General features: G+C 52.3%; 1 protein-coding gene and 1 non-coding gene across 4 annotated transcripts; both read left to right on the top strand.

Moving 5' to 3' along the window:
* Nucleotides 1-293: 293 nt before the first annotated feature.
* On the top strand, nt 294-14,104 carry SIGLEC11 (sialic acid binding Ig like lectin 11). 3 transcript variants are annotated; one of them, XM_003915931.4, is made up of 11 exons: nt 294-455; nt 526-903; nt 1,035-1,319; nt 1,637-1,684; nt 1,848-2,111; nt 2,707-2,754; nt 2,891-3,148; nt 3,220-3,507; nt 11,461-11,557; nt 11,890-11,971; nt 12,847-14,103. In XM_003915931.4, the coding sequence occupies exons 1-11, from the start codon at nt 308-310 to the stop codon at nt 13,111-13,113; spliced, it is 2,163 nt and encodes a 720-aa protein (XP_003915980.3). In that variant the 5' UTR covers nt 294-307; the 3' UTR covers nt 13,114-14,103. The 3 variants fall into 3 exon arrangements, with proteins under 3 accessions (XP_003915980.3, XP_031515053.1, XP_031515054.1); XM_031659193.1 differs by lacking the exon at nt 3,220-3,507 and having other exon boundaries at nt 12,847-14,104; XM_031659194.1 differs by lacking the exons at nt 1,637-1,684; nt 1,848-2,111 and having other exon boundaries at nt 319-455; nt 12,847-13,814.
* Nucleotides 13,558-13,770, top strand: LOC116271755. The gene has a single exon (XR_004180510.1). It is a non-coding gene; the product is annotated as a small nucleolar RNA U3 (small nucleolar RNA).
* Nucleotides 14,105-22,770: the final 8,666 nt, after the last annotated feature.

Genomic DNA, 22,770 nt, shown 5'->3' with positions numbered 1-22,770 from the left:
AAAGCCCTCACCATAAATCACAGAGTTATTGTAGACTCTTCCAGTGTCCCACTGCCCCCTGGAGAATGAATGAATGAATGAATGAATGAATGGGACTCTGCATCCATCACCTCACCTGCAGCCATGACTCACCTGTGTCCCCTGACAGTCCCCTCCTAGCACTGCCCACCCCCGAGGCTGGCCAGGGTGGCTCCTTCCTGGTTTGGGGCTGGCCTCATGCCCTCTGCCCTGCTGCTTCCCCTGTGAAAGGAGAAGTTGGGAGAGGATCTTTCAGGACATTGCGGTTCCCGAGGCTCCTCCTCTGCGCATGGTCACTGTCCCTCTGCCAGGCTTCCTGCTCGAGGAGTTTCCTTCCCCGCCAGGCCGGCCCAGAAGCCGGATGGTCCTGGGACAGGCCCAGCCCCAGAGCCCAGAGATGCTGCTGCTGCCCCTGCTGCTGCCCGTGCTGGGGGCGGGTGAGTGGGTCGGTGGCTGAGGGTCCCATGCAGGGACTGGGGCCGCCACTGAGCCTCTGCATCTCCCCAGGGTCCCTGAACAAGGATCCCAGTTACAGTCCAAGTCTTCAAGTGCAGAGGCTGGTGACAGTGCAGGAGGGCCTGTGTGTCATGGTGCCTTGCAACCTCTCCTATCCCCGGGATGGCTGGAACGAGTCTACTGCTGCTTATGGCTACTGGTTCAAAGCAGGAACCAACACAAATACGGGTGCTCCTGTGGCCACAAACAACCTGAGTCGAGAGGTGGAAATGAGCGCCCGGGGCCGATTCCAGCTCACTGGGGATCCCGGCAAGGGGAGCTGCTCCTTGGTGATCAGAGAGGATGAGGCACAGTACTTCTTTCGGGTGGAGAGAGGAAGTCGTGCGAGATATAATTTTGTGAACGATTGGTTCATTCTAGAAGTAACAGGTATGGAATGGGATGGGAACCGCTGCCTCTCACACTGGGGAGGGACCCTGGGGACAGGCTATGGGCTGAGCAGAGAGGGCCCTCAGGGACCCCTGCAGCATTAGAACCCCTCACCCCTGTCGCTGTCCCAGCCCTGACTCAGAAGCCTGATGTCTTCATCCCTGAGACTCTGGAGCCCGGGCAGCCAGTGACAGTCATCTGTGTGTTTAACTGGGCCTCTGAGGAATGTCCAGCGCCTTCTTTCTCCTGGACGGGGACTGCCCTCTCCTCCCAAGGAACCAAACCAACGACCTCCCACTTCTCAGTGCTCAGCTTCACGCCCAGCCCCCAGGATCATGACACCAACCTCACCTGCCACGTGGACTTCTCCAGAAAGGGTGTGAGCGCACAGAGGACCGTCCGACTCCGCGTGGCCTGTGAGTGTGGCCTGGGACGCTGGGGCGTGCAGACAGACCCGGTGGGTGGGGAGGTGGAGGAGCCCAGTGGGGCAGTGGAGCGGCTCCCAGCTCAGGAGCGTCCAGGGAGAGGAAGCCGTGAGGTCCCAGGATGCGGGCTCAGCCCTGGGAGGGGGATGGGAATGGCGTCTGGTCCTCTGTCCACACCCGTGAAGCCCGGCTCTGGTTGTCACTTGTCTTTCCTGGGATGTTCCCACTTTCTTTTCCCGGAGGGAGTTTTTTCCAGGTGTGAGGAACAAACTGTCCCTCCCTGTAGCCAGCTCACAATCTTGTTGCAGACGCCCCCAGAGACCTTGTTATCAGCATTTCGCGGGACAACACGCCAGGTACTGAGGGCCGTGGGGCTGGGGCTGGGCCAGTCCTCTTTAGGGGATGAAAAGGACTTACCCCCCTTCAGGGGGGTAAGGGGATGTGGTCCTCTTTGCAGCCCCCCCACCCCTCTCTCATTCTCTCTCTCCACCCTCACCCTCTCTCTCTTCCTGTCTTCAGCCCTGGAACTCCAGGGAAACATCATACACCTGGAAGCCCAGAAAAGCCAGTTCCTGCGGCTCCTCTGTGCTGCTGACAGCCAGCCCCCCGCCACGCTGAGCTGGGTCCTGCAGGACAGAGTCCTCTCCTTGTCCCACCCCTGGGGCCCCAGAACCCTGGGGCTGGAGCTGCCCGGGGTGAAGGCTGGGGATTCAGGGCGCTACACCTGCCGAGCGGAGAACAGGCTTGGCTCCCAGCAGCGAGCCCTGGACCTCTCTGTGCAGTGTGAGTGTGCCCAGCAGGGGCCTGGGGTCCATCGGGAGGGCAGAACGGGTGGGGATGCAGGGACTGGGCTCAGGGTCCCAGAGCTGAGGGGGTCTAGAGGGCCAGGTCTCAGGGACTGACATTCTTTTTTTTGGTGTTTTTTTGAGACAGAGTCTTGCTCTGTCTCTCAGGCTGGAGTGCAGTGGCCGGATCTCAGCTCACTGCAAGCTCCGCCTCCCAGGTTCACGCCATTCTCCTGCCTCAGCCTCCCCAGTAGCTGGGACTACAGGCGCCCACCACCACTCCTGGCTGATTTTTTGTATTTTTAGTAGAGACGGGGTTTCACCATGTTAGCCAGGATGGTCTCGATCTCCTGACCTCGTGATCCGCCTGCACCGGCCTCCGAAAGTGCTGGGCATGAGCCACCTCGCCTGGCCGGGGACTGATATTCTTACCTGTGTAGACCCTCATGCAGTTTGTGTCTGGGACTCAGTGGGTGATTCTGCACTGCCCTTCTATCCCACCCACTTCCCCCACCTCAGTCTCCAGGACACTTCCCTTTACCCAGAGAGAAGCCCCTGGCCCATCTAGAGCCGGTCCCCTCTCTCCATTTCAGATCCTCCAGAGAACCTGAGAGTGATGGTTTCCCAAGCAAACAGGACAGGTAGGAAAGGGGACAGAGGAGCCAGGGCCTCTCAGTGCCGAATTGGGGGCCCAGGCATCTGAAGGGCCCCCACGCAGGAGGGTCCCTGAGCCCTAAGCCCTGAGCTGCACGTCGATTCTGCCCCTTCCTTCCCTAGTCCTGGAAAACCTCGGGAACGGCACGTCCCTCCCGGTCCTGGAGGGCCAAAGCCTGCGCCTGGTCTGTGTCACCCACAGCAGCCCCCCAGCCAGGCTGAGCTGGACCCAGGGGGGACAGACCGTGGGCCCCTCCCAGCCCTCAGACCCCGGGGTCCTGGAACTGCCTCGGGTTCAAATGGAGCATGAAGGAGAGTTCACCTGCCACGCTCAGCACCCGCTGGGCTCCCAGCACATCTCTCTCAGCCTCTCCGTGCACCGTGAGTGAGGGAAAGGGGACACCTGGGTCCCAGGAAGGGGCCCCTGCTGAGTCCTGTCCTCCATCCCACAGACCCCCCACAGCTGCTGGGCCCCTCCTGCTCCTGGGAGGCTGAGGGTCTGCACTGTAGCTGCTCCTCCCAAGCCAGCCCGGCCCCCTCTCTGCGTTGGTGGCTTGGGGAGGAGCTGCTGGAGGGGAAGAGCAGCCAGGGCTCCTTCGAGGTCACCCCCCGCTCAGTCAGGCCCTGGGCCAACAGCTCCCTGAGCCTCCATGGAGGGCTCAGCTCTGGCCTCAGGCTCAGCTGTGAGGCCTGGAGCGTCCATGGGGCCTGGAGTGGCTCGGTCTTCCAGCTGCCACCAGGTGAGGGGACTGTGGGGGTCTGAGACTCAGGATCCTAGGAAGAGGAAGGTTCAGGGTTGTGGGGAGAGGGGCTGGGCGTGGTGGGAAGGGATGGAGACAAACTCCCTGCTCTGTGGCTGGTGGTGTTGCGGGAAACTGAGGGCGGAAGAGAGCCATATGGAGAACAGGACGATTGTTTATTTAAGGTAAGTACCGGCTTAGTGGATTTACATTTCAAAAGCTGAGCATTAAATAAAGACACAGCAGGGTTTTTGTAAGTAGACTTACAAAAGTAAAACAAAAGCAGTTAATTACATAGTGCATAACTTGTGACCTTGTAGCTGTGTCAAAAGAAAAACAAGAACTGGTTAAATACAAACATTTGTAAAACATAATTGTGCTTAAGAAGCCAGGGAAAGGAGTGACAGTAAAAGAATTTGTCTTTTTTTTTTTTTTTTTTTTTGAGACAGAGTCTCTCTCTGTCGCCCAGGCTGCAGTGCCCGGATCTCAGCTCACTGCAAGCTCCGCTTCCTGGGTTCACGCCATTCTCCTGCCTCAGCCTTCCAAGTAGCTGGGACTACAGGCGCCCGCCACCACGCCCAGCTAATTTTTGTATATATATATATATATTTTGTATTTTCAATAGAGACGGGGTTTCACCATGTTAGCCAGGATGGTCTCGATCTCCTGACCTCGTGATCCGCCTGCCTCGGCCTCCCAAAGTGCTGGGATTACAGATGTGAGCCACCGCGCTGGGCCACAACACCTACAACTTTTAACAGCAGTAGCAGTGGACAAGATTACAGTATGGGGCCCATCCCCCATGGGTCCTAGAGAAGTTGAATTTTACTTCTTAATTTAAACAGAGTTTCTAGGTTTAAAGGCGTGTCAGGCTTATAGGCATTCTTTCATGTACCTAACTACGCACACTTTGCATGGCTATTTTTAAAGCCTGCATTTGCTTTTTTAAGGTTAATTCCTTTAGTTCCTGGAGATCACCTTTTTTTTTTTTTCTGAGATGGAGTTTCGCTCTTGTCACCCAGGCTGGAGTGCAGTGGCACCATCTCGGCTCACCACAACCTCCTGCTCCCAGGTTCAAGCGATTCTCCTGCCTCAGCCTCCCAAGTAGCTGGTATTACAGGCATGCGCCACCACGCCCAGCTAATTTTGTATTTTTAGTAGAGACAGGGTTTCTCCATGTTGGTCAGGCTGGTCTTGAACTCCCAACCTCAGGTGATCCGCCCACCTCGGCCTCCCAAAGTGCTGGGATTACAGGTGTGAGCCACTGTGCCCGGCTGGAGATCACCTTTAATTTGACTTATGATTTGGGGTGCCATTGCGCCCTGTCGGCCACCCAAGCAAACAAAATCTCATAGGGTGAATACCCAGTTTGTTTGGTGGGGGTGCACCTGACTTGGAGGAGGACCATAGGCAAGACCTGCTTCTATCTCAGATGAGTTTCCTGGCAATATTTCTTCAGTAGACACTTCAGTATCTGATTCATGTGTTCCACGTTTTTGAACTTTGTGGCCGATAGGCTGTGTGTAACTTCTATTTTATTTTTAACAGTCTTGTTAAATCTTGCACTATTTTAGCTACACATGCCGGCGTATTGTTTGACTTTAAAGTTAGAGGCAGTCCAAACCTGGGGATAATGTGTTTTAACAGCACTTTAGTTACTTTTCGTGCTTTTTCTGTTCTGGTGGGGAAAACTTCAACCTATCCTGAAAAGGTATAAATAAACGCTAGCATGTACCCATAGTCTCCAGCACAGGGCATTTTGGTAAAGTTTATAAACAAGCTTTTTTTTTTTTTTTTTTTTGAGCCGAGGTCACAAGCTCTGTCACCAGGCTGGAGTGCAGTGGCCAGATCTCAGCTCACTGCGCTCCGCCTCCCGAGTTCGCATTCTCCTGCCTCAGCCTCCCGAGTATCTGGGACTACAGAAGCCTGCCACCTCGCCCGGCTAGTTTTTTGTATTTTTTAGTAGAGACGGGGTTTTGCCGTGTTAGCCAGGATGGTCTCGATCTCCTGACCTCGTGATCCGCCAGGATGGTCTCAATCTCCTGACCTCGTGATCTGCCCGTCTCGGCCTCCCAAAGTGCTGGGATTACAGGCTTGAGCCACTGCGCCCGGCCTTTTTTTTTGAGACAGGGTTTCGCTCTTGTTGCCCAGGCTGGAGTGTAATGGCACAATCTCGGCTCACTGCGACCTCCGCCTCCCAGATTCAAGCGATTCTCCTGCCTCAGCCTTCCCAGTATCTGGAACTACAGGCGCCCACCGTTTTGTTTTTTTAGTAGAGACAGGGTTTCACTGTGTTTCGATCTCCTGACCTTGTAATCCACCCGCCTCAGCCTCCCAAAGTGCTGGGATTACAGGCAAGGAGGGTTTTTTTTTCCCCCCTGCTTTGTAACTTTATATAATGGCTTAGCCATCAGTGAGAAACGTGGAATCCAGTTATGGCAGAATTTTGCTGCCTTCAACTTTTAATGTGACCATGGGCTCCTAGAGGCCTAATGAGAAGCAGCCCAGTCTGTCCTGGTCCTCACATCCTTCAGCTCCTGCCAGCCCGATCAGATAAGTATTTGGTTCCTTTAAGGTGCAGGAGCCCTTGGCCAATGGCTTCTTTGCCTCGCAGCCTTGGCCATTTCCCTTATTACCTTCTGGACATTTATCCTTCCAGTGTCCTTTCTTTTTGCATTTTGCACATTGATCCCTCTATAGCCTTGGTCGGCTCTTAAATCCCTGCCTAACTTGACCTTTTCCACATCCACGTCTGCGTCCCTATCCTTTCACATTGCTTATTTTTCTTTCTTTCTTTTTTTTTTTTTTTTTGAGACGGAGTCTCGCTCTGTCACCCAGGCTGGAGTGCGGTGGGGCGATCTCGGCTCACTGCAAGCTCCATCTCGCAGGTTCACGCCATTCTCCTGCTTCAGCCTCTGGAGTACCTGGGACAAAGGCGCCCTCCACCTCGCCTGGCTAATTTTTTGTATTTTTAGTAGAGATGGAGTTTCACTGTGTTAGCCAGGACGGTCTCGATCTCCTGACCCCATGATCTGCCCACGTTGGCCTCCCAAAGTGCTGGGATTACACGTGCGAGCCGCCGTGCCCAGCCTGCTAATTTTTCTTTTTATGAGGGCTGCTGCCAACCGACTGGCCTTTTTTGTCAGCCTATGTTCTGCTTCCTTTTTCCTTCCTGAATTCTCCTGCTCCTACAGCTGGCCAGTGGGGCTGGGCAACGGCATGGGCCCCGCCCCGGTGCACGCATTGCCATCTGTCTTTCCTCTTTCTGATTTTTCTTTTTTCCTTTTTTTTTGAGATAGAGTCTCGCTCTGTCGCCCAGGCTGGAGTGCAGTGGTGCGATCTCGGCTCACTGCAAGCTTCGCCTCCTGGGTTCACGCCATTCTCCTGCCTCAGCCTCCTGAGCAGCTTGGACTACAGGCGCCCGCCACCACACCCGGCTAATTTATTGTATTTTTAGTAGAAACAGGGTTTCACCAAGTTAGCCAGGATTTTTTTTTTCATTTTCACACTTACTTTTTGGGGCTAGGTAGGATCTGAACAGCCATAGTCCACTCCTGGGCTGCTATTGGCCCTGAGGCTTGGTAGGTGCCTGCCGCAACTTGTAAGAATTATGCCTTTCGGCCGGGCGCGGTGGCTCAAGCCTGTAATCCCAGCACTTTGGGAGGCCGAGACGGGCGGATCACGAGGTCAGGAGATCGAGACCATCCTGGCTAACACGGTGAAACCCCGTCTCTACTAAAAAATACAAAAAACTAGCCGGGCGCGGTGGCGGGCGCCTGTAGTCCCAACTACTCGGAGGCTGAGGCAGGAGAATGGCGTGAACCCGGGAGGCGGAGCTTGCAGTGAGCTGAGATCCGGCCACTGCACTCCAGCCTGGGAGGCAGAGCGAGACTCCGTCTCAAAAAAAAAAAAAAAAAAAAAAAAACAAGAATTATGCCTTTCTTTTTTTTTTTTTTTTTTTTTTGCTTGTCTTCCAGGGGCCAGTCCCCGCCCCCCTCTTTTTCCAGATAGAGCCGGGCTGGGGAGAGGGACTTAACCCTTGGTGTGCCTAGCTGCTTGGCGCCTCGCTTGTTGCTTTTGCTCTTTCCCGGTTTGTTCCCTGGTCACGGTTAATGTACATCTTGGTGGTCACTTTTATAAGCTGGGTGGCATTCATGCCTGCAGTTTCCGCTTGATGTCACCCCAGGCTTGCCCTACAAAGACTATGCTTACTGTAAAGGTAAACTGAGGCTGGAGCCAAACCGGGAACGAAGACACAAGGCAAATGGCAGTGAGAATAGCCTTTATTAGGACTCGCGGGCGAGGTTCCTCGGTCCAAAGCTGCGGGCCGAGGAAGTCGCGCTGAGGGAGAAGGGTAGAGGCTTTTTATAGCCCGAGAGGTAGGGAAGCTGGTTGTACAAACAGGGCCTGGGGGGTCTTGAAACTACTAGGGCAGGAGTCGAGTAAGGGTCATGAGGAAGGGGTCTTTGGAAACTGTCAACCGGAACTGCTTTTTACGAACTTGTGGAATGCAGGTGAGCTGCAGGTCATTGGGGAGTGTAGTTGCCCAGCCGGAACCTCTGATGTATGCAAGTCTGCGGGTGTGTTCAAAGAGGAAGGGAAGTCTCGAACAAAGGGCCTGCTACGTCGGGTGGCGCTGCCATGTCGGGTCTAGATCCCTGCCTAACGCTTACCATGCGCTGATTTTCAGCAGCCTCAGGGTCAAATGGGGTGTAAAGCCGGAATGCTTCACGAAGTTTTTTATAAAACTGACTTGGGTTGTCATCAGCTCTCTGAAGCACTTTTGAAATTTTTCTTCTATTAATTGCTTTCTTTGCACCAGCTTTCACGCCTTGCAGAAGTGCCTCTCGGTACCTTTGCAAACGCTGAAGCTGAGTTGCATCCTCTGGGTCCTAGTCAGGATCCTGGTCTGAGAACTGACCTTGAGTGCATGCCTGAGCACGCCCTGCCTCTGCTGGTACGTGGGGTTTTAGCCAGCGGAGAGCTGCCTATGTTACTCTCTTGCACTTTTTAGTGTTAAATCACATGAGGAAAAGCTGCTTGCAATCTGGCCAGGGTGGATTGTGTGTCAGAAAGATGGACTGCATCAGATCTGTAAGGGCTTGGGACTTCTCCGTGTAGGAGGGAGTATGAGTTTTCCAGTTTAGTAGATCAGTAGTCGAAAAGGGCTGATGGATGAAGGTCCGTTTGCCCCTTGAACCTGGCCTCGGTTATTATAATAAATGGGTCCTCACATCTCCCTGACAGGCATTTGCATAGCTCAAGCATGGCCAGATCTGAGACGGCCTGCTTGAGTCTTTTGACTTCCTTCCCTGGCCTTTTGAGGCTCTGATCCTTCCCTTCAGGGTGAGACTTGGGGTATGCTAGCTCCTGAATTTGGTTCCTGGAGGGCTGTTGGCCTCAGTAAAGGTGGGTAGGCTGGGACATATATGGAGGAGGAATCTCTGTTTCCTCTGGCAGCTGTTGCAAAACTGGCTTCTGTTGCTCTTTCTGGGATTTTTCTTTTAACTTCCTGTCAGTCAGCGAAGCTGCTCTTACTTTTACTTTTGGCTCGGGCTACAAGTGTTTTGCAATAAGCTGCTAAACAGGGCTGGATCCAGGTTGGTCTTGTCTGTCCTATATGTAACCATGAATCAATATAAGGAAACTGATAAGGATACTCCGGCTGTCACCATCTTAAATACATGGCCAATTGTTTTCTAGTCTACAGTTTCTTCGGTCAGCCATCCAACATCAAAGGAAAGTCATTCTAATTCACAGAGAGTTCTCAACCTCTGGGGGATTCGCTTAACTTTATAATCCCCTGAAAAACCTTTCTTAAAGTTTTGTGACATGTGCTTCAATGGAGTAAGTTTTGATGACTTTCCTTCTATTCCTTTCTTTACGGCGCAGTGTACTCACTCGCTCTTTCTCTCATTTCCGCCGACTATACCATCTCCTATTATGGGAGTTTTTAGACACTACTTGACTTTGGAGAGTTCCTTATTCCTGCTACGACTCTGAGCTGTAGGACAGCTCCGGTTAGCCGTCTGCAGATCGCCACTAGGGCAGCTCCGGTTAGCCGTATGCAGATCGCCACTAGTCGTAGTCGGCCCTACACTTTGCTTGGAGCACCGAGTCCACGCTAAGAGATTTGTGACTTCTCACTTTGTGACTGATGAGCCTAACTGGGCCTCTACATTTACACACTTTTACACACTTCCCCACTCCCAGTTCCTATGGTCCTAATTGGGGTGGCAAGCCACTCTCGCCACCTCCAGTTTCTTAGTTGGGGTGGCTCGCCACCTCCTGTTTCCTTTTCCTAATCGACTTAGCAAGCCATTCTCATGTCCTGTATTGATTGGGGTGTGATTTTCTTTTTTTTTTTTTGAGACGGAGTCTTGCTCTGCCGCCCAGGCTGGAGTGCAGTGGCCGGATCTCAGCTCACTGCAAGCTCCGCCTCCCGGGTTCCCGCCATTCTCCTGCCTCAGCCTCCGGAGTAGCTGGGACTACAGGCGCCCGCCACCTCGCCCGGCTAGTTTTTTTATATTTTTTTTTAGTAGAGACGGGGTTTCACCGTGTTAGCCAGGATGGTCTCGATCTCCTGACCTCGTGATCCGCCCGTCTCGGCCTCCCAAAGTGCTGGGATTACAGGCGTGAGCCACCGCGCCCGGCCGGGGTGTGATTTTCATCCAAATCGACAAGCCACTCTTCGCCGCCCCCAGCCCCTCTGGATCGGACTACTAGGCACACCCCAGGAAGTGATCAGGCTCCCCTTCCACCCCTGCGGGATGGGTCTCCTGCCTTGGGCCCCAAGCGCACTGCGGTTCCTGAAGTGCGCTGTTTCCGAAATCGTCCTGTAGCTCCTTTCAGGTTTCGTTGTGCCGCTAGGTAGGGGCACCAGGTCAGTGGAGAGCTGATTTCTTCTCCAGGCTAACGTTCTCCCGGTGGCACCTGGGGTCACAGGTCTCCCGAGGCCCAGGGCTCCAGCCCCCAGAGGCAAAGGAGGCAGTAAACCTGCCGTCTCTGGTCCCTTCGTGGTCGCCAAAAATGCTGCGGGAAACTGAGGACTGGAGAGACCGATAGGGAGAACAGGAGGATTGTTTATTTGCATCTAAAAAGCTGAGCATTAGGCCGGGCGCGGTGGCTCACGCCTGTAATCCCAGCACTTTGGGAGGCCGAGGCGGGCGGATCACAAGGTCAGGAGATCGAGACCACGGTGAAACCCCGTCTCTACTAAAAATACAAAAAATTAGCCGGGCGCGGTGGTGGGCGCCTGTAGTCCCAGCTACTCGGGAGGCTGAGGCAGGAGAATGGCGTGAACCTGGGAGGCGGAGCTTGCAGTGAGCCGAGATTGCGCCACTGCACTCCAGCCTGGGCGACAGAGCGAGACTCCGTCTCAAAAAAAAAAAAAAAAAAGCTGAGCATTAAACAAACACAGAGCAGGGTTTTTATGAGCGGACTTACGAAAGTAAAACAGAAGCAGTTAATTATATGATAGGTCACATGATTTATAGTATAGCATAACTTGTGGCTTTGCATAGCTGGTGCCTTGTAGCTGTGTCAAAAAAAAAAAAAAAAGAACTGGCTAAATACAGACATTTGTAAAACATAGTTGTGCTTAAGAAGCCAGGGAAAGGAGTAGCAGAAAGGAATTTGTTTTTCTTTTTTTCCTTCAACCTTGCTCTGGAAGGGGGTGTGTCTGGAGCCTATTCCTTTGGCCTTGGCTTTTTAAACAGTATTATCTCATAACTGTCCTTGAAGTGAGCTTGCTAAGCAGAGGAAAACTTGTTCCTTTTTTTTTTAACCCTTGCCTTGCCTGTTACTTTTCTTGGAGTGAATGAATGCATATTTATTTTTAAATTTCTGCCTCAGTGGGGGATGAAGAATCTGAGAGCTCTAGGTCTGTGGGAGGAAGGGGCAGGAGGGTCTCAGGGCTAGGAGAACACCACCCCAAACCCTGCTCCCATGCAGGGAAGCTGCAGCGTGGGGGAGGAGTTGGCCTGGGGGCTGCCCTGGGAGCTGGTGTCACTGCCCTGCTCGCTCTCTGTTCCTGCCTCGTCATCTTCGGGTAAGTGTCATCCCTGGGAGGGCAGGCAATGCAGAGTGTGGGAAGGGAGAGGTTTCCAGAATCCCAGACAGTCCCAGCCGCAGGAATCTAGATGGGGCAGTGGGTGTAAGAACTGGGCCTTGGGCAAGAGAATCAGAGCAGGGGTCTGCTCCAGAGCCCTGATCCAGGCCATCTATGAGGGTCCCCAGTTCTCACTGTAGAAGTCACCCCATGGATATGTCCCCACCCCACTGGCCTCCACGGCCTTCCAGCCTCTGCTAAGCCATGTAGGAAGCAGTCGCCCCACGCTCTGGGCCAGCCTGAAGACTGAAGGGCAGTGCTTCTTCCCTCAGGGTGAAGACCTGCAGGAAGGAAGCTTGCAAGAGGGCAGCAGCGAAGCAGGACGTGCCCTCCACCCTGGGGCCCATCTCCCAGGTGAGAGCCTAGCCTCTGTCTGCTGGGGCCCCAGCTGTTCCCCTTTCCGGGATGGCCATGGGCACTCCTCTTGGTGCCTTGCAGAATCATTGTGCCCCAAATAAGATTTTGCTCCTGGGTCCCCATCAATGCAGTCCCAAGTCCCATGATCTGGGGGGCACCCTCCCCCTTGCTCCCCATGTCCCCTCCCAGAGCCAAGGCCTCCCCAGGCCTGTCCATACTCTGCCTGTGCTCGAGTAGATCTTTGTGTTTGAGTAGATCTTCCGAGGTCCCTGAGGTCAGTCCAGGTCCAAGCAAATCCCTGTCTTTCTCACACCTCCTCCTTCCTGGGCATCCACTCATAATTTGTAATTAGATAGTAACTTGATTGACTAGAGCTTTAATGTCTGCTTCTCCTTCCACACTGCAAGCTGCCTGAGGTCAGGGATGGTGTCTCCCTAGTTCCCCCGGGAATATCCAGGGGCTGGCACAGGGGAGCTGTTCCATAAAGGCAGCGGGTGCTGGAGTCAGAGAGACCTGGACGTGAATCCTGGCCTGACCACTGCTTAGATGTGTGGGTTTGGGGAATTTACTCAGCCTCCATTTCTCCATCTGATCATGTGGACCATAGTGCCTCCCCAGTAGATTGGGGTGAAGATTTTATGAGTCTGGATTGTGGTGAGGATTTTATGAGTCTAGCAGTGAATTACCAAGAGCCAGATGTTATTGTTCTCAAATATTTGCTGAATGAGTGAATGGATGAGGGCCCAGCCAGCGTCTGTGGAATGAGTAGGTGAAACAGGAAATGCTCAGCTTCCAGGTCCTCTTGTGCATCCTCCTTGCTCTCGCTTAGCCCCCATGATCCTAATTTGACTCCCTTTCTCCCCTGCATTCAGGGTCAGCAGCATGAATGCTCGGCAGGCAGCTCCCAAGACCACCTGCCCCCAGGTGCAGCCACCCCCACCCCAGGGCAGGGGGAAGAGCAGGAGGTCTACTACGCCTCCCTCAGCTTCCAAGGGCTGAGGCTTCGGGAGCCTGAGGACCAGGAGGCCCCCAGCAGCACTGAGTACTCAGAGATCAAGATCCACGAGGGACGGCCCCCGAGGGGCCTGGGCTTTGGGCTTCAGTTGGAGAAGGAGACGTCAGGGATGGTTCCAAAGTGAAGAGTTCTCCATGGAAACAGGACACCAGCAAGTGCGTGGGAGTCGTGCTGCTGTGACGGCCAGAACTGGACTCAGATTTCAGCCCCATCCCCAATGAAGAGCTTGAGTTTGAAGATTAGACTCTTTTTTTGAGACAGGGTCTCACTCTGTCCCCCAGGCTGGAGTGCAGTGGTGCAATCTCAGCTCACTGTAGTCTCAACCTGCCAGATTGAAGTGATCCTCCTATTTCAGCCTCCCGAGTACCTGGGACTGCAATTGTGAGCCATCACACCAGGCTCATTTTTGTATTTTTAGTAGAGACAGGGTTTCGCTGTGTTTCCCAGGTTGGTCTTGAACTCCTGGGCTCAAGCAATCTGCCTGCCTCTGCCTACCAAAGTGCTGGGATTACAGACGTGAGCCACCGTACCTGGCTGAAGATTATACTTTCAATTCATAGCGAGTTTGAAGATGACACTTTGAGGCATCGTGTCTATGGTTCATTACTACAGAAGCTTCTCTGAATGTGTAAAGCACAGGAAACCAGGCAGAGGAGGCACAGGGCGCTCTCCAGAACGAGAAGCCAGCTCCTGGGGTTGCTTTGCTGCAACCGTCATTCCCCATTGATAACCATTCTCCTCCTTCAGAAGAGGGAGAGTGAGAGAACCAAGTCCGAGTGGTTCCCATTTTAACATTAAAAAAATAAATAAATAAATAAATAAAAGGCTGTGCGTGGTGGTTCACACCTGTAATCTCAGCACTTTGGGAGGCTGAAGTGGGTGGATCACAAGGTCAGGAGTTCAAGACCAGCCTGGGCAAGACGGTGAAACCCCATCTCTACTAAAAACACAAAAATTAGCCGGGCATGGTGGCGGGCGCCTGTAATCCCAGTTACTGGGGAGACTAGGCAGATAATTGGTTGAACCCGGGAGGCAGAGGTTGCAGTGAGCTGAGATCGTCCCACTGCGCTCCAGCCTGGGTGACAGAGTGAGACTCTGTGTCTAAATAAATAAATAAATAGAGCCTGAGTTTGGGCAAGTCATCTTACTCCTCAGTAAAACGGACACAATAAACCTAAATCACAGGGCTATTGTGGGACAGAAAGGAAGTCATTAAAACAAGGCACCCAGGCCAGGCACGGTCGCTCACATCTGTAATCCCAGCACTTTGGGAGGCTGAGGCAGGCAGACCACATGAGGTCAGGAGTTCAAGACCAGCCTGGCCAACCTGGTGAAACCCCATTTCTACCAAAAACACAAAAATTAGCCAGATGTGGTGGGGCACACCTGCAGACCCAGTGACTCAGGAGGCTGAGGCACGAGAATCATTTGAACTCAGGAGGCAGAGGTTGCAGTGAGCCGAGATTGCACCACTGCACTCTAGCTTGGGCAACAGAGTGAGGCTCTGTCTCAAAAATAAATAAATAAGGCCAGGCATGGTAGCTCACGCCTGTAATCCCAGCACTTTGGGAGGCCAAGGCAGGCCTCATGCCTGTAATCATGCTGTGTCTACTAAAAATTCAAAAATTAGCAGGGCATGGTGGTGGATGTCTCTAATCCCAGCTACTAGGGAGACTGAGGCAGGAGAATTACTTAAACCCGGGCGGCAGAGGTAGCAGTGAGCTGAGATCATTGCACTCCAGCCTGGATGCCAAAAGCAAAACTCGGTCTCAAAACAAAAAAGAAAGAAAAGAAAAGAAACAAGAACTCACTATGTTGCCCAGTCTGGTCTCAAAGTCCTGGCCTCAAGCAATCCTCCCACCTCAGCCTCCAAAAGTGCTAAGATTACAGGTGTGAGCCACCATGTTGGGCTGACCTGATCTTGTAACTCCAAGTTTCTACCCTTTTACTGACATCTGTCCATTTTTCTCTCCTCCTAACCCCCAGCAACCACGGTTCTAATTCTACTTTGTTTCCATGAGTTTTGTGGCAGGAGAATAGGGGATTAGGGGAACGGGAGCTCAGCAGGTGCAGCCAGTTCCTACAGACAGGAGAGCGCAGGTGTGGCGCACAGGCCACATTCTTGCTCCCATGATAACAAGCCACATAGCCTCTGATTGACTGCGGGCCGGGTCTCCGCTATGGCCCCTGATTGGTCGTGAGCCAATCCTTCATAGCATGTAACCAATTGGAGGCCTCTGAAGGGCGCCTAGGGGTGTTGCCGGGTTCCTTCTAGCTTATTACAAACCCTAATTGGGGAGCCTCTTGAGCTGCTGGCTGGATCCCGCTCCCACTCTGAACTGTCTTCAATAAATCTGTGCTTTTCTATTCACAATAGCAAAGACATGGAATCAACCCAAATGCCCATCAATGATAGACTGGATAAAGAAAATGTGGTGTATACACCATGGAATACTATGCAGCCATAAAAAAGGATGAGATCATGTCCTTTGCAGGGACATGGATGGAGCTGGAAGCCATTATCCTCAGCAAACTAACACAGGAACGGAAAACCAACACCGAACGTTCTCACTTCTAAGAAGGAGCTGAACAATGAAAACACATGGACACAGGAAGGAGAGCAACACACACTAGGGCCTGTCAAGGGGCCGGGGAAGGGACGGCATCAGGAAAAACAGCTAATGCATACTGGGCTTAATACCTAGGTGATGGGCTGATAGGTGCAGCAAACCACTGTGACACACGTTTACCTATGTAACAAAGCTGCACGTCCTGCACATGTACCCCAGAACTGTAGGGAAAAGAGATCAGACTGTTACTGTGTCTATGTCTTCCCTTTCTACATAGACACAGTAACAGTCTGATCTCTTTTTTCCCTACAGAAAGGAAGAAACTCCATTTTGACCTGTACGCTGAACAATTGCTTTGCCCTGAGATGCTGTAATCTGTAACTTTGCCCCAACCTTGAGCTTACAGAAACATGTGTTGTGTGGAATCAAAGTTTAAGAGATCTAGGGCTGTGCAGGATGTGCCTTGTTAACAAAATGTTTACAGGCAGTATGCTTGGTAAAAGTCATCGCCATTCTCTGGTCTCGATAAACCAGGGGCACAATGCACTGCAGAGAGCCGCAGGGACCTCTGCCCTGGAAAGCTGGGTATTGTCCAAGGTTTCTCCCCATGTGATAATCTGAGATATGTCCTCATGGGATGGGAAAGACCTGACCGTCCCCCAGCCTGACACCCGTGAAAGGTCTGTGCTGAGGAGGATTAGTAAAAGAGGAAGCACGATGCTGTGGTTCAAGTCGGTCTCAGTATCTTTGGGAGGCCGAGACGGGTGGACATTTGCGTCAGGAGATCGAGACCATCCTGTTAATACAGAAAATCCCCGTCAAAAAATACAATTAGCTGGTGCGCAGGATGGCCAGTAGTCCCAGTTAATTAGGAGGCTGAGGCTGGAGAATGGCGTGCGGCCAGATCAGCTACTGCATTCTCCAGCCTGGCGATTGCCAGCGACTCTGTCCAAAAGGCCTCTGGCGGTCGAGACAGTGAAGGCCACTACCCCTGCCTGCCCCTGGGAACTGAAATGTCCTGGCATAAAACCCGATTGCATACTCTGTTCAGCTCCCTGAGATAGGAGAAAAGCCCCGGTGGCGGGACGCGATACGCTTGCGCAATGCCTTGTTATTCTTTTTTTTTGAGACGGAGTCTCACGCTGTCGCCTCAGGCTGGAGTGCAGTGGCGCTGATCTCGGCTCACTGCAAGCTCCCGGCTCTGGGTTCACGCCATTCTCCTCGCCTCAGCCTCCTGAGTAGCTGGGATCATGTGGCCACAGCCACTTCGGCTACTTTTGTATTTTAGTAGAGATTTGGGGCCTCACTGTGGTCTCTGATTCCTGACCTTTGTGATCCTCTCTGCCTGCCTCCCAAAGTGCTGGGATTACAGGCGTGAGCCACCGCGCCCGGCCTTGTTATTCTTGACTCCACTGTGATGTTTGGGCAGAGAGAAACATAGATCTGGCCTGCGTGCACATCCAGGCATAGTACTTCCCCTTGAACTTAATTGTGACACAGATTCCTTTGCTCACATGTTTTCTTGCTGACCTTCTCCCTATTATCACCCTGCTCTCCTACCGCATCCCTTTTGCTGAGATAGTGAAAATAGTAATCAATAAATACTGAGGGAACTCTGAGACCGGTGCCGGTGCAGGTCCTCTGTATGCTAAGCTCTGGTTCCCTGGGCACACTTTTCTTTCTCTATACTTTGTCTCTGTGTCTTGTTTCTTTTCTCAGTCTCTCGTCCCACCTGACGAGAAACACCCACAGGTGTGGAGGGGCTGGCCACCCCTTCACCCCAGAACTTAAAAAAATCTGTGCTTTCCTTTGGGAGGCAGAGGCGGGCAGATCACTTGAGGTCAGGAGTTCGAGACCATGCTGGCTAACACGGTGAAACCCCGTCTCTACTAAAAACACAAAAATTAGCCGGGCGTGGTGGCGGGCACCTGTAGTCCCAACTACTCGGGAGGCTGAGGCAGGAGAATGGCGTGAACCCGGGAGGCGGAGCTTGCAGTGAGCCAAGATCCCGCCACTGCACTCCAGCCTGGGCCACAGAGCGAGACTCCGTCTCAAAAAAAAAAAAACAACACAAAAAACTGTGCTTTTGTTACTCCATTCTTCTGTTGCTTTGTCCCTCCTTTCATTTTCTTTTGTTACTTGATTTGTGCATTTTGTTCAATTCTTTGTTCAACACGCCAAGAACCTGGACAACTCTCCAGTGACATTTTGACTTCTGTGGATTCCACATGTCTGTGAGATCGCACGGGATTTGTCTACCTCTGATTTCGGGTTAATTTCTGTTGTTGCAAATGGCAGGATTTCTTTTTCGTAAGGATGAGTAGTATTCAACTGTATTATGCATGTTTTGTGTGTCTGCATATGTACAGGTGACCCTTGAACCGCACAAGTTTACACTGGGGTATACACAGATTTTCTTCCTCTTCCACCACCCCTGATACAGCAAAATGAATCTCTCCTCTTCCTCTTCCTCCTCAGCCTACTCAACGGGAAAACAACGAGGATAAAGGGTTTTTTTTTTTTTTTTGAGACAGAATCTCTCTCTGTTGCCCAGGCTGGAGTGCAGTGGCGGGATCTCGGCTCACTGCAAGCTCCACCTCCCAGGTTCATGCCATTCTCCTGCCTCAGCCTCCCGAGTAGCTGAGACTACAGGCGCCCGCCACCTCGCCCGGCTAGTTTTTTGTATTTTTTAGTAGAGACGGGGTTTCACCGTGTTAGCCAGGATGGTCTCGATCTCCTGACCTCGTGTTCCGCCCGTCTCGGCCTCCCAAAGTGCTGGGATTACAGGCTTGAGCCACCGCGCCCGGCCAAAATGGGAATTTTTAACAATGGGTTCGACAAACATGCCCCATCCCTTCTGAGCGCTTTGCATGTATTAACTTATGCAATGCCCGGAACCCTATGAAGTGATTGTTGTTATCACTGCCATTTTATAGTGGAGGGAACCAAGGCACGGCAAGGCCAAGCACGATTCCCAAGGTCACACAGCCAGCAGGTGGCCAGGCCAGGCGGGGCACTACCCCGTGCTGTCAAGCACCATACAGACTCAGCTCTTCGGCCCCAGGCCGGAGCCTCCTTGCACTGACAGGGTCGTGAATGGCTTTCGTGTGTGCCCTGCCCATTGGGATGCGACCTCCGGGGGCGGGGACCTCTTCCGGCGCGGGAGGCATTTAATGAGCTCTCTGGACAGAGAGTCTTAGGAGAGCCACTTCCCTTCTTAGCTGCCTAAAACACCCTGCAGGGCTCTGCTCTGTGAACTGTATTCGAAGGCAGGGCTTCTAATACATAAACCGACCAGAAGGAAATGACCGGCTTGGACGGTCTGAGTCTGGGATGGAGCAAAACCCACTTCCGGCGGGGTACGCGCGCCTCCTGGCGGCGGATTCCTGCTAAGACAGCTCCGCCCACAGGCCAGACATGTTTGATTTCCGAAGCGTGCGATTTGCAAACCGGCTATTGTCTGAAAATCACTATGTCAAGCTGGGGGGCGCCTACCACTGGCTTCCAAAATTTTCTGACCATGACTCACAGTAAGAAATCATTTCGCGCCCGGCGCGGTGGGTCACACCTGTAGTCCCAGCAGTATGGGAGGCCCAGGTGGGCGGATCACGTGAGGTCAGGAGTCGAGACCATCCTGGCCAACACGGTGAAACCCCGTCTCTACTAAAAATACAAAAATTATCTGGACTTGGTGTCTTGCACCTGTGGTTCCAGCTACTCAGGAGGCCGAGGCCGGAGAATCGCTTGAACCTAGGAGACAGAGGTTGCAGTGAGCCAAGATTGCACCACTACACTCCAGCCCGGCGACAGAGTAAAACTCCATCTAAAAAAAAAAAGTTATACTCACTTCCGCACTTCATGGAATTGCAAGTGTTCAATGAACACAAATACGAAACACATCAGGAAGGCAGAAATGGTAAGTAACTGCTTAAGGGGGATGAGGTTTTCTTTTGGAGTGATAGAAACGATTACGAAAGAGACAGAAGCAGTAGTTGCAGAGTACCGCGAATGTACTAAATGCCACTGTTCTGTGAAATGGCCCCTGTAAAATGGTTTTCTATTATGTGAATTTCACCTCAATTTAAAAAAAAATCATACTTGGTAAGGAGACTTTTTTTTTTTTTTTTTTTTTTTTTTGGAGACAGAGTCTTGCTCTGTCGCCCAGGCTGGAGCTCAGTGGCGCGATCTCGGCTCACTGCAAGCTCCGCCCCCCGGGTTCACGCCATTCTTCTGCCTCAGCCTCCCGAGGTCAGGAGATCGAGACCATCCTGGCTAACACCGTGAAACCCCGTCTCTACTAAAAAAAAATACAAAAAATTAGCCGGGCGTGGTGGCGGGCGCCTGTAGTCCCAGCTACTCGGGAGACTTTATTTAGAGACTCAGTCTCGCTCTGTCACCCAGACGAAACCACGGCTCACTGCAGCCTTGAGAAGAGACTTAATTTTAAAGGGTTTTTTTAAGGTGGGAAAGGGACGATTGCAATAGAGAGAAGCAAAAGATTTGCAAGTGAGACAAGAATTGAACAGGAAGGTTTTTTCCTTTTTTTTTTTTTTTTTTTGAGACAGAGTCTTGTTCTGTCGCCCAGGCTGGAGTGCAGTGGTGCAATTTCAGTCCACTGCAACCTCTGCCTCCTGGGTTCAAGCAATTCTACTGCCTCAGCCTCTCAAGTAGCCGGGACTACAGGCACACGCCACCATGCCCAGCTACTTTTTGTATTTTTAGTGGAGATGGGGTTTCACCATGTTGGCCAGGATGGTCTCGAACTCCTGACCTCAAATGATCTGCCTGCTTTGACCTCCCAAAGTACTGGGATTACAGGCATAAGCCACCGTGCCCAGTCCCTTCTTTAAAAAATAAAATAAAATAGAGATAGGGTCTTGTTCTGTCACTCAGGCTGGCATTCAGTGGCATGATCACAGCTCACTGCAGGCTCAAACTCCTGGGCTCAAGGGATCCTCCTGCCTCAGCCTCTCAGAGTGCTGGGACTACAAGCACGTGCCAACATGCACGGCTAATTTTTAATTTTTTTTGTAGAGATAGGGTCTCACTATGTTGCCCAGGCTTCTCTGGAATATCCTCCTCAGCCTCCCAGAGTGCTGGGACCACAGGTACAGGCCACGTGCACAGCCAAAGACTTTTTCTTTATGGGGAGGAGTAAACAAGGCTAGAAAAAACCAGCTGTGGGGAAATAAGATGCAAGGGCTACTGTACAGGACAATAGACCAGGGAATGTTTTATTCTTCTCAGGAGAGGTGCTTAAGGAGGGGCTGTATTCTGGCTGAGCCTGTGGACGGACTGAAATTCAGAGGCCGAGCAGTGAGGAGAAAGTTAGGTTAAACGAGCATTTTGTTTCAATTGATCACTGGGGACAAAACAGTGCAGCTAATCATGTATGAGACAAATAAATGGGAATTTGGGGGGGTCTATGTCTGCCATTGTCTTTGGCAGACAAGGGGTTCATCCTCAAGTCTTATCTAAGTCATATATGGAAGGGTGGTTCTTCTCAGTACGTCATCTCCTAGAATGCAAAAAAGCAGGATTTCTTTTTTGTTGTTAGTTTTTTAAAACTTTTTGGGCCAGGCGTGGTGGCTCACGCCTGTAATCCCAGCACTTTGGGAGGCTGAGGCAGGCGGATCAGGAGGTCAGGAGATTGAGACCATCCTGGCTAACACAGTGAAACCTCGTCTCTACTAAAAATGCAAAAAAATAGCCGGGCACGGTGGTGGGTGCCTGTAGTCCCAGTTACTTGGGAGGCTGAGGCAGGAGAATGGCGTGAACCCGGGAGGCGGAGCTTGCAGTGAGCCGAGCTCGAGCCACTGCACTCCAGCCTGGGGGACACAGCGAGACTCTGTCTCAAAAAAAGAAAAAAACTTTTTGTAGAGACAGGCTCTCGCTATGTTGCCCAGGTTGGTCTCAAGCTCCTGGGCTCAAACGATCCTCCCACTTCAGCCTCCCAAAGTGTTGGGATTACAGGTGTCAGCCACCACGCCTGAGCCGGAAAAGTAGGGGGATTTCTTCACTGTCACTGTTGTCCAGGCGCACAAGGCTCCAGTAAAATTCAGCACTATTGCAAAGAAAGAGGCTTTGCAGATGGGTGGAGAATAACTTTTTTTTCATTCATTCGAGACATTCATTCATTCGTTCTCTTGCTCAGGCTGGAGTGCAGTGGCACAATCTCGACTCACTGCAACCTCTGCCTCCCGGGTTCAAGCGATTCTCCTGCCTCAGTTTCCCAAGTAGCTGGGACTACAGGCGTGCGCCACCATGCCCAGCTAATTTTTGTATTTTTAGCAGAGACAGGGTTTCACCATGCTGGCCAGGCTGGTCTCGAACTCCTGACCTCAAATGATCCGCCTGCCTCAGCCTCCCAAAGTGCTGGGATTACAGACGTGAGTCAAGGCGTCCAGCCCCAAGTAATTTTTTTTTTTTTTTTTTTTGAGACGGAGTCTCACGCTGTCGCCCAGGCTGGAGTGCAGTGGCGCGATCTCGGCTCACTGCAAGCTCCGCCTCCTGGGTTCACGCCATTCTCCTGCCTCAGCCTCCTGAGTAGCTGGGACTACAGGCGCCCGCCACCGCGCCCGGCTAATTTTTTGTATTTTTAGTAGAGACAGGGTTTCACTGTGGTCTCGATCTCCTGACCTTGTGATCCGCCCACCTCGGCCTCCCAAAGTGCTGGGATTACAGGCGTGAGCCACCGCGCCCGGCAAGTAATTTTTTTTGTAGAGACCGCGTCTTGCTGTGTTGCCGAGGCTGGTCCCCATCTTCTGACCTCAAGTGATCCTCCTGCCTCAGCCTCCCAAGTACGTAGGACTACAGGTGCACACCACCTTGCCCCACTAAATTTTTTTTTTTTGAGATGGAGTTCCACTCTTGTTGCTGAGGCTGGAGTGCAATGGTGCAATCTCGGCTCACTGCAACCTCTGCCTCCAGGGTTCAAGGGATTCTTCAGCCTCAGCCTCCCAAGTAGCCGGGATTACAGGGACCCACCACCACGCCCGGCTAATTTTGTATTTTTAATAGAAACGAGGTTTCACCATGTTGGTCAGGATGGTCTCAAACTCCCTGACTTCAGGGGTGATTCACCCACCTTGGCCTCCCAAAGTGCGTGCTGGGATTACAGGTGCCAAGCCAGCAGCTACTCAGCCATTTTTTTAAATTATTTCTGCAGAGATGACTTCATTATAAGCGTCAGGCTTGTTTCCCCTCCTGGG

Source organism: Papio anubis, chromosome 20 (assembly GCF_008728515.1).
Source record: "Papio anubis isolate 15944 chromosome 20, Panubis1.0, whole genome shotgun sequence".
In the NCBI taxonomy this organism is placed as follows: Eukaryota; Metazoa; Chordata; class Mammalia; order Primates; family Cercopithecidae; genus Papio; species Papio anubis.
Note: the sequence above shows the minus strand (reverse complement) of the source record. Positions and strands in the feature narration are given on the sequence as shown.

Coding starts and splice junctions, on each gene's coding strand:
- SIGLEC11 (XM_003915931.4), top strand. CDS start 308: ATGGTCACTGTCCCTCTGCCAGGCTTCCTGCTCGAGGAGTTTCCTTCC. Junction 1,320..1,636: donor CGTCCGACTCCGCGTGGCCT/GTGAGTGTGGCC, acceptor ATCTTGTTGCAG/ACGCCCCCAGAGACCTTGTT. Junction 3,149..3,219: donor TCTCAGCCTCTCCGTGCACC/GTGAGTGAGGGA, acceptor TCCATCCCACAG/ACCCCCCACAGCTGCTGGGC.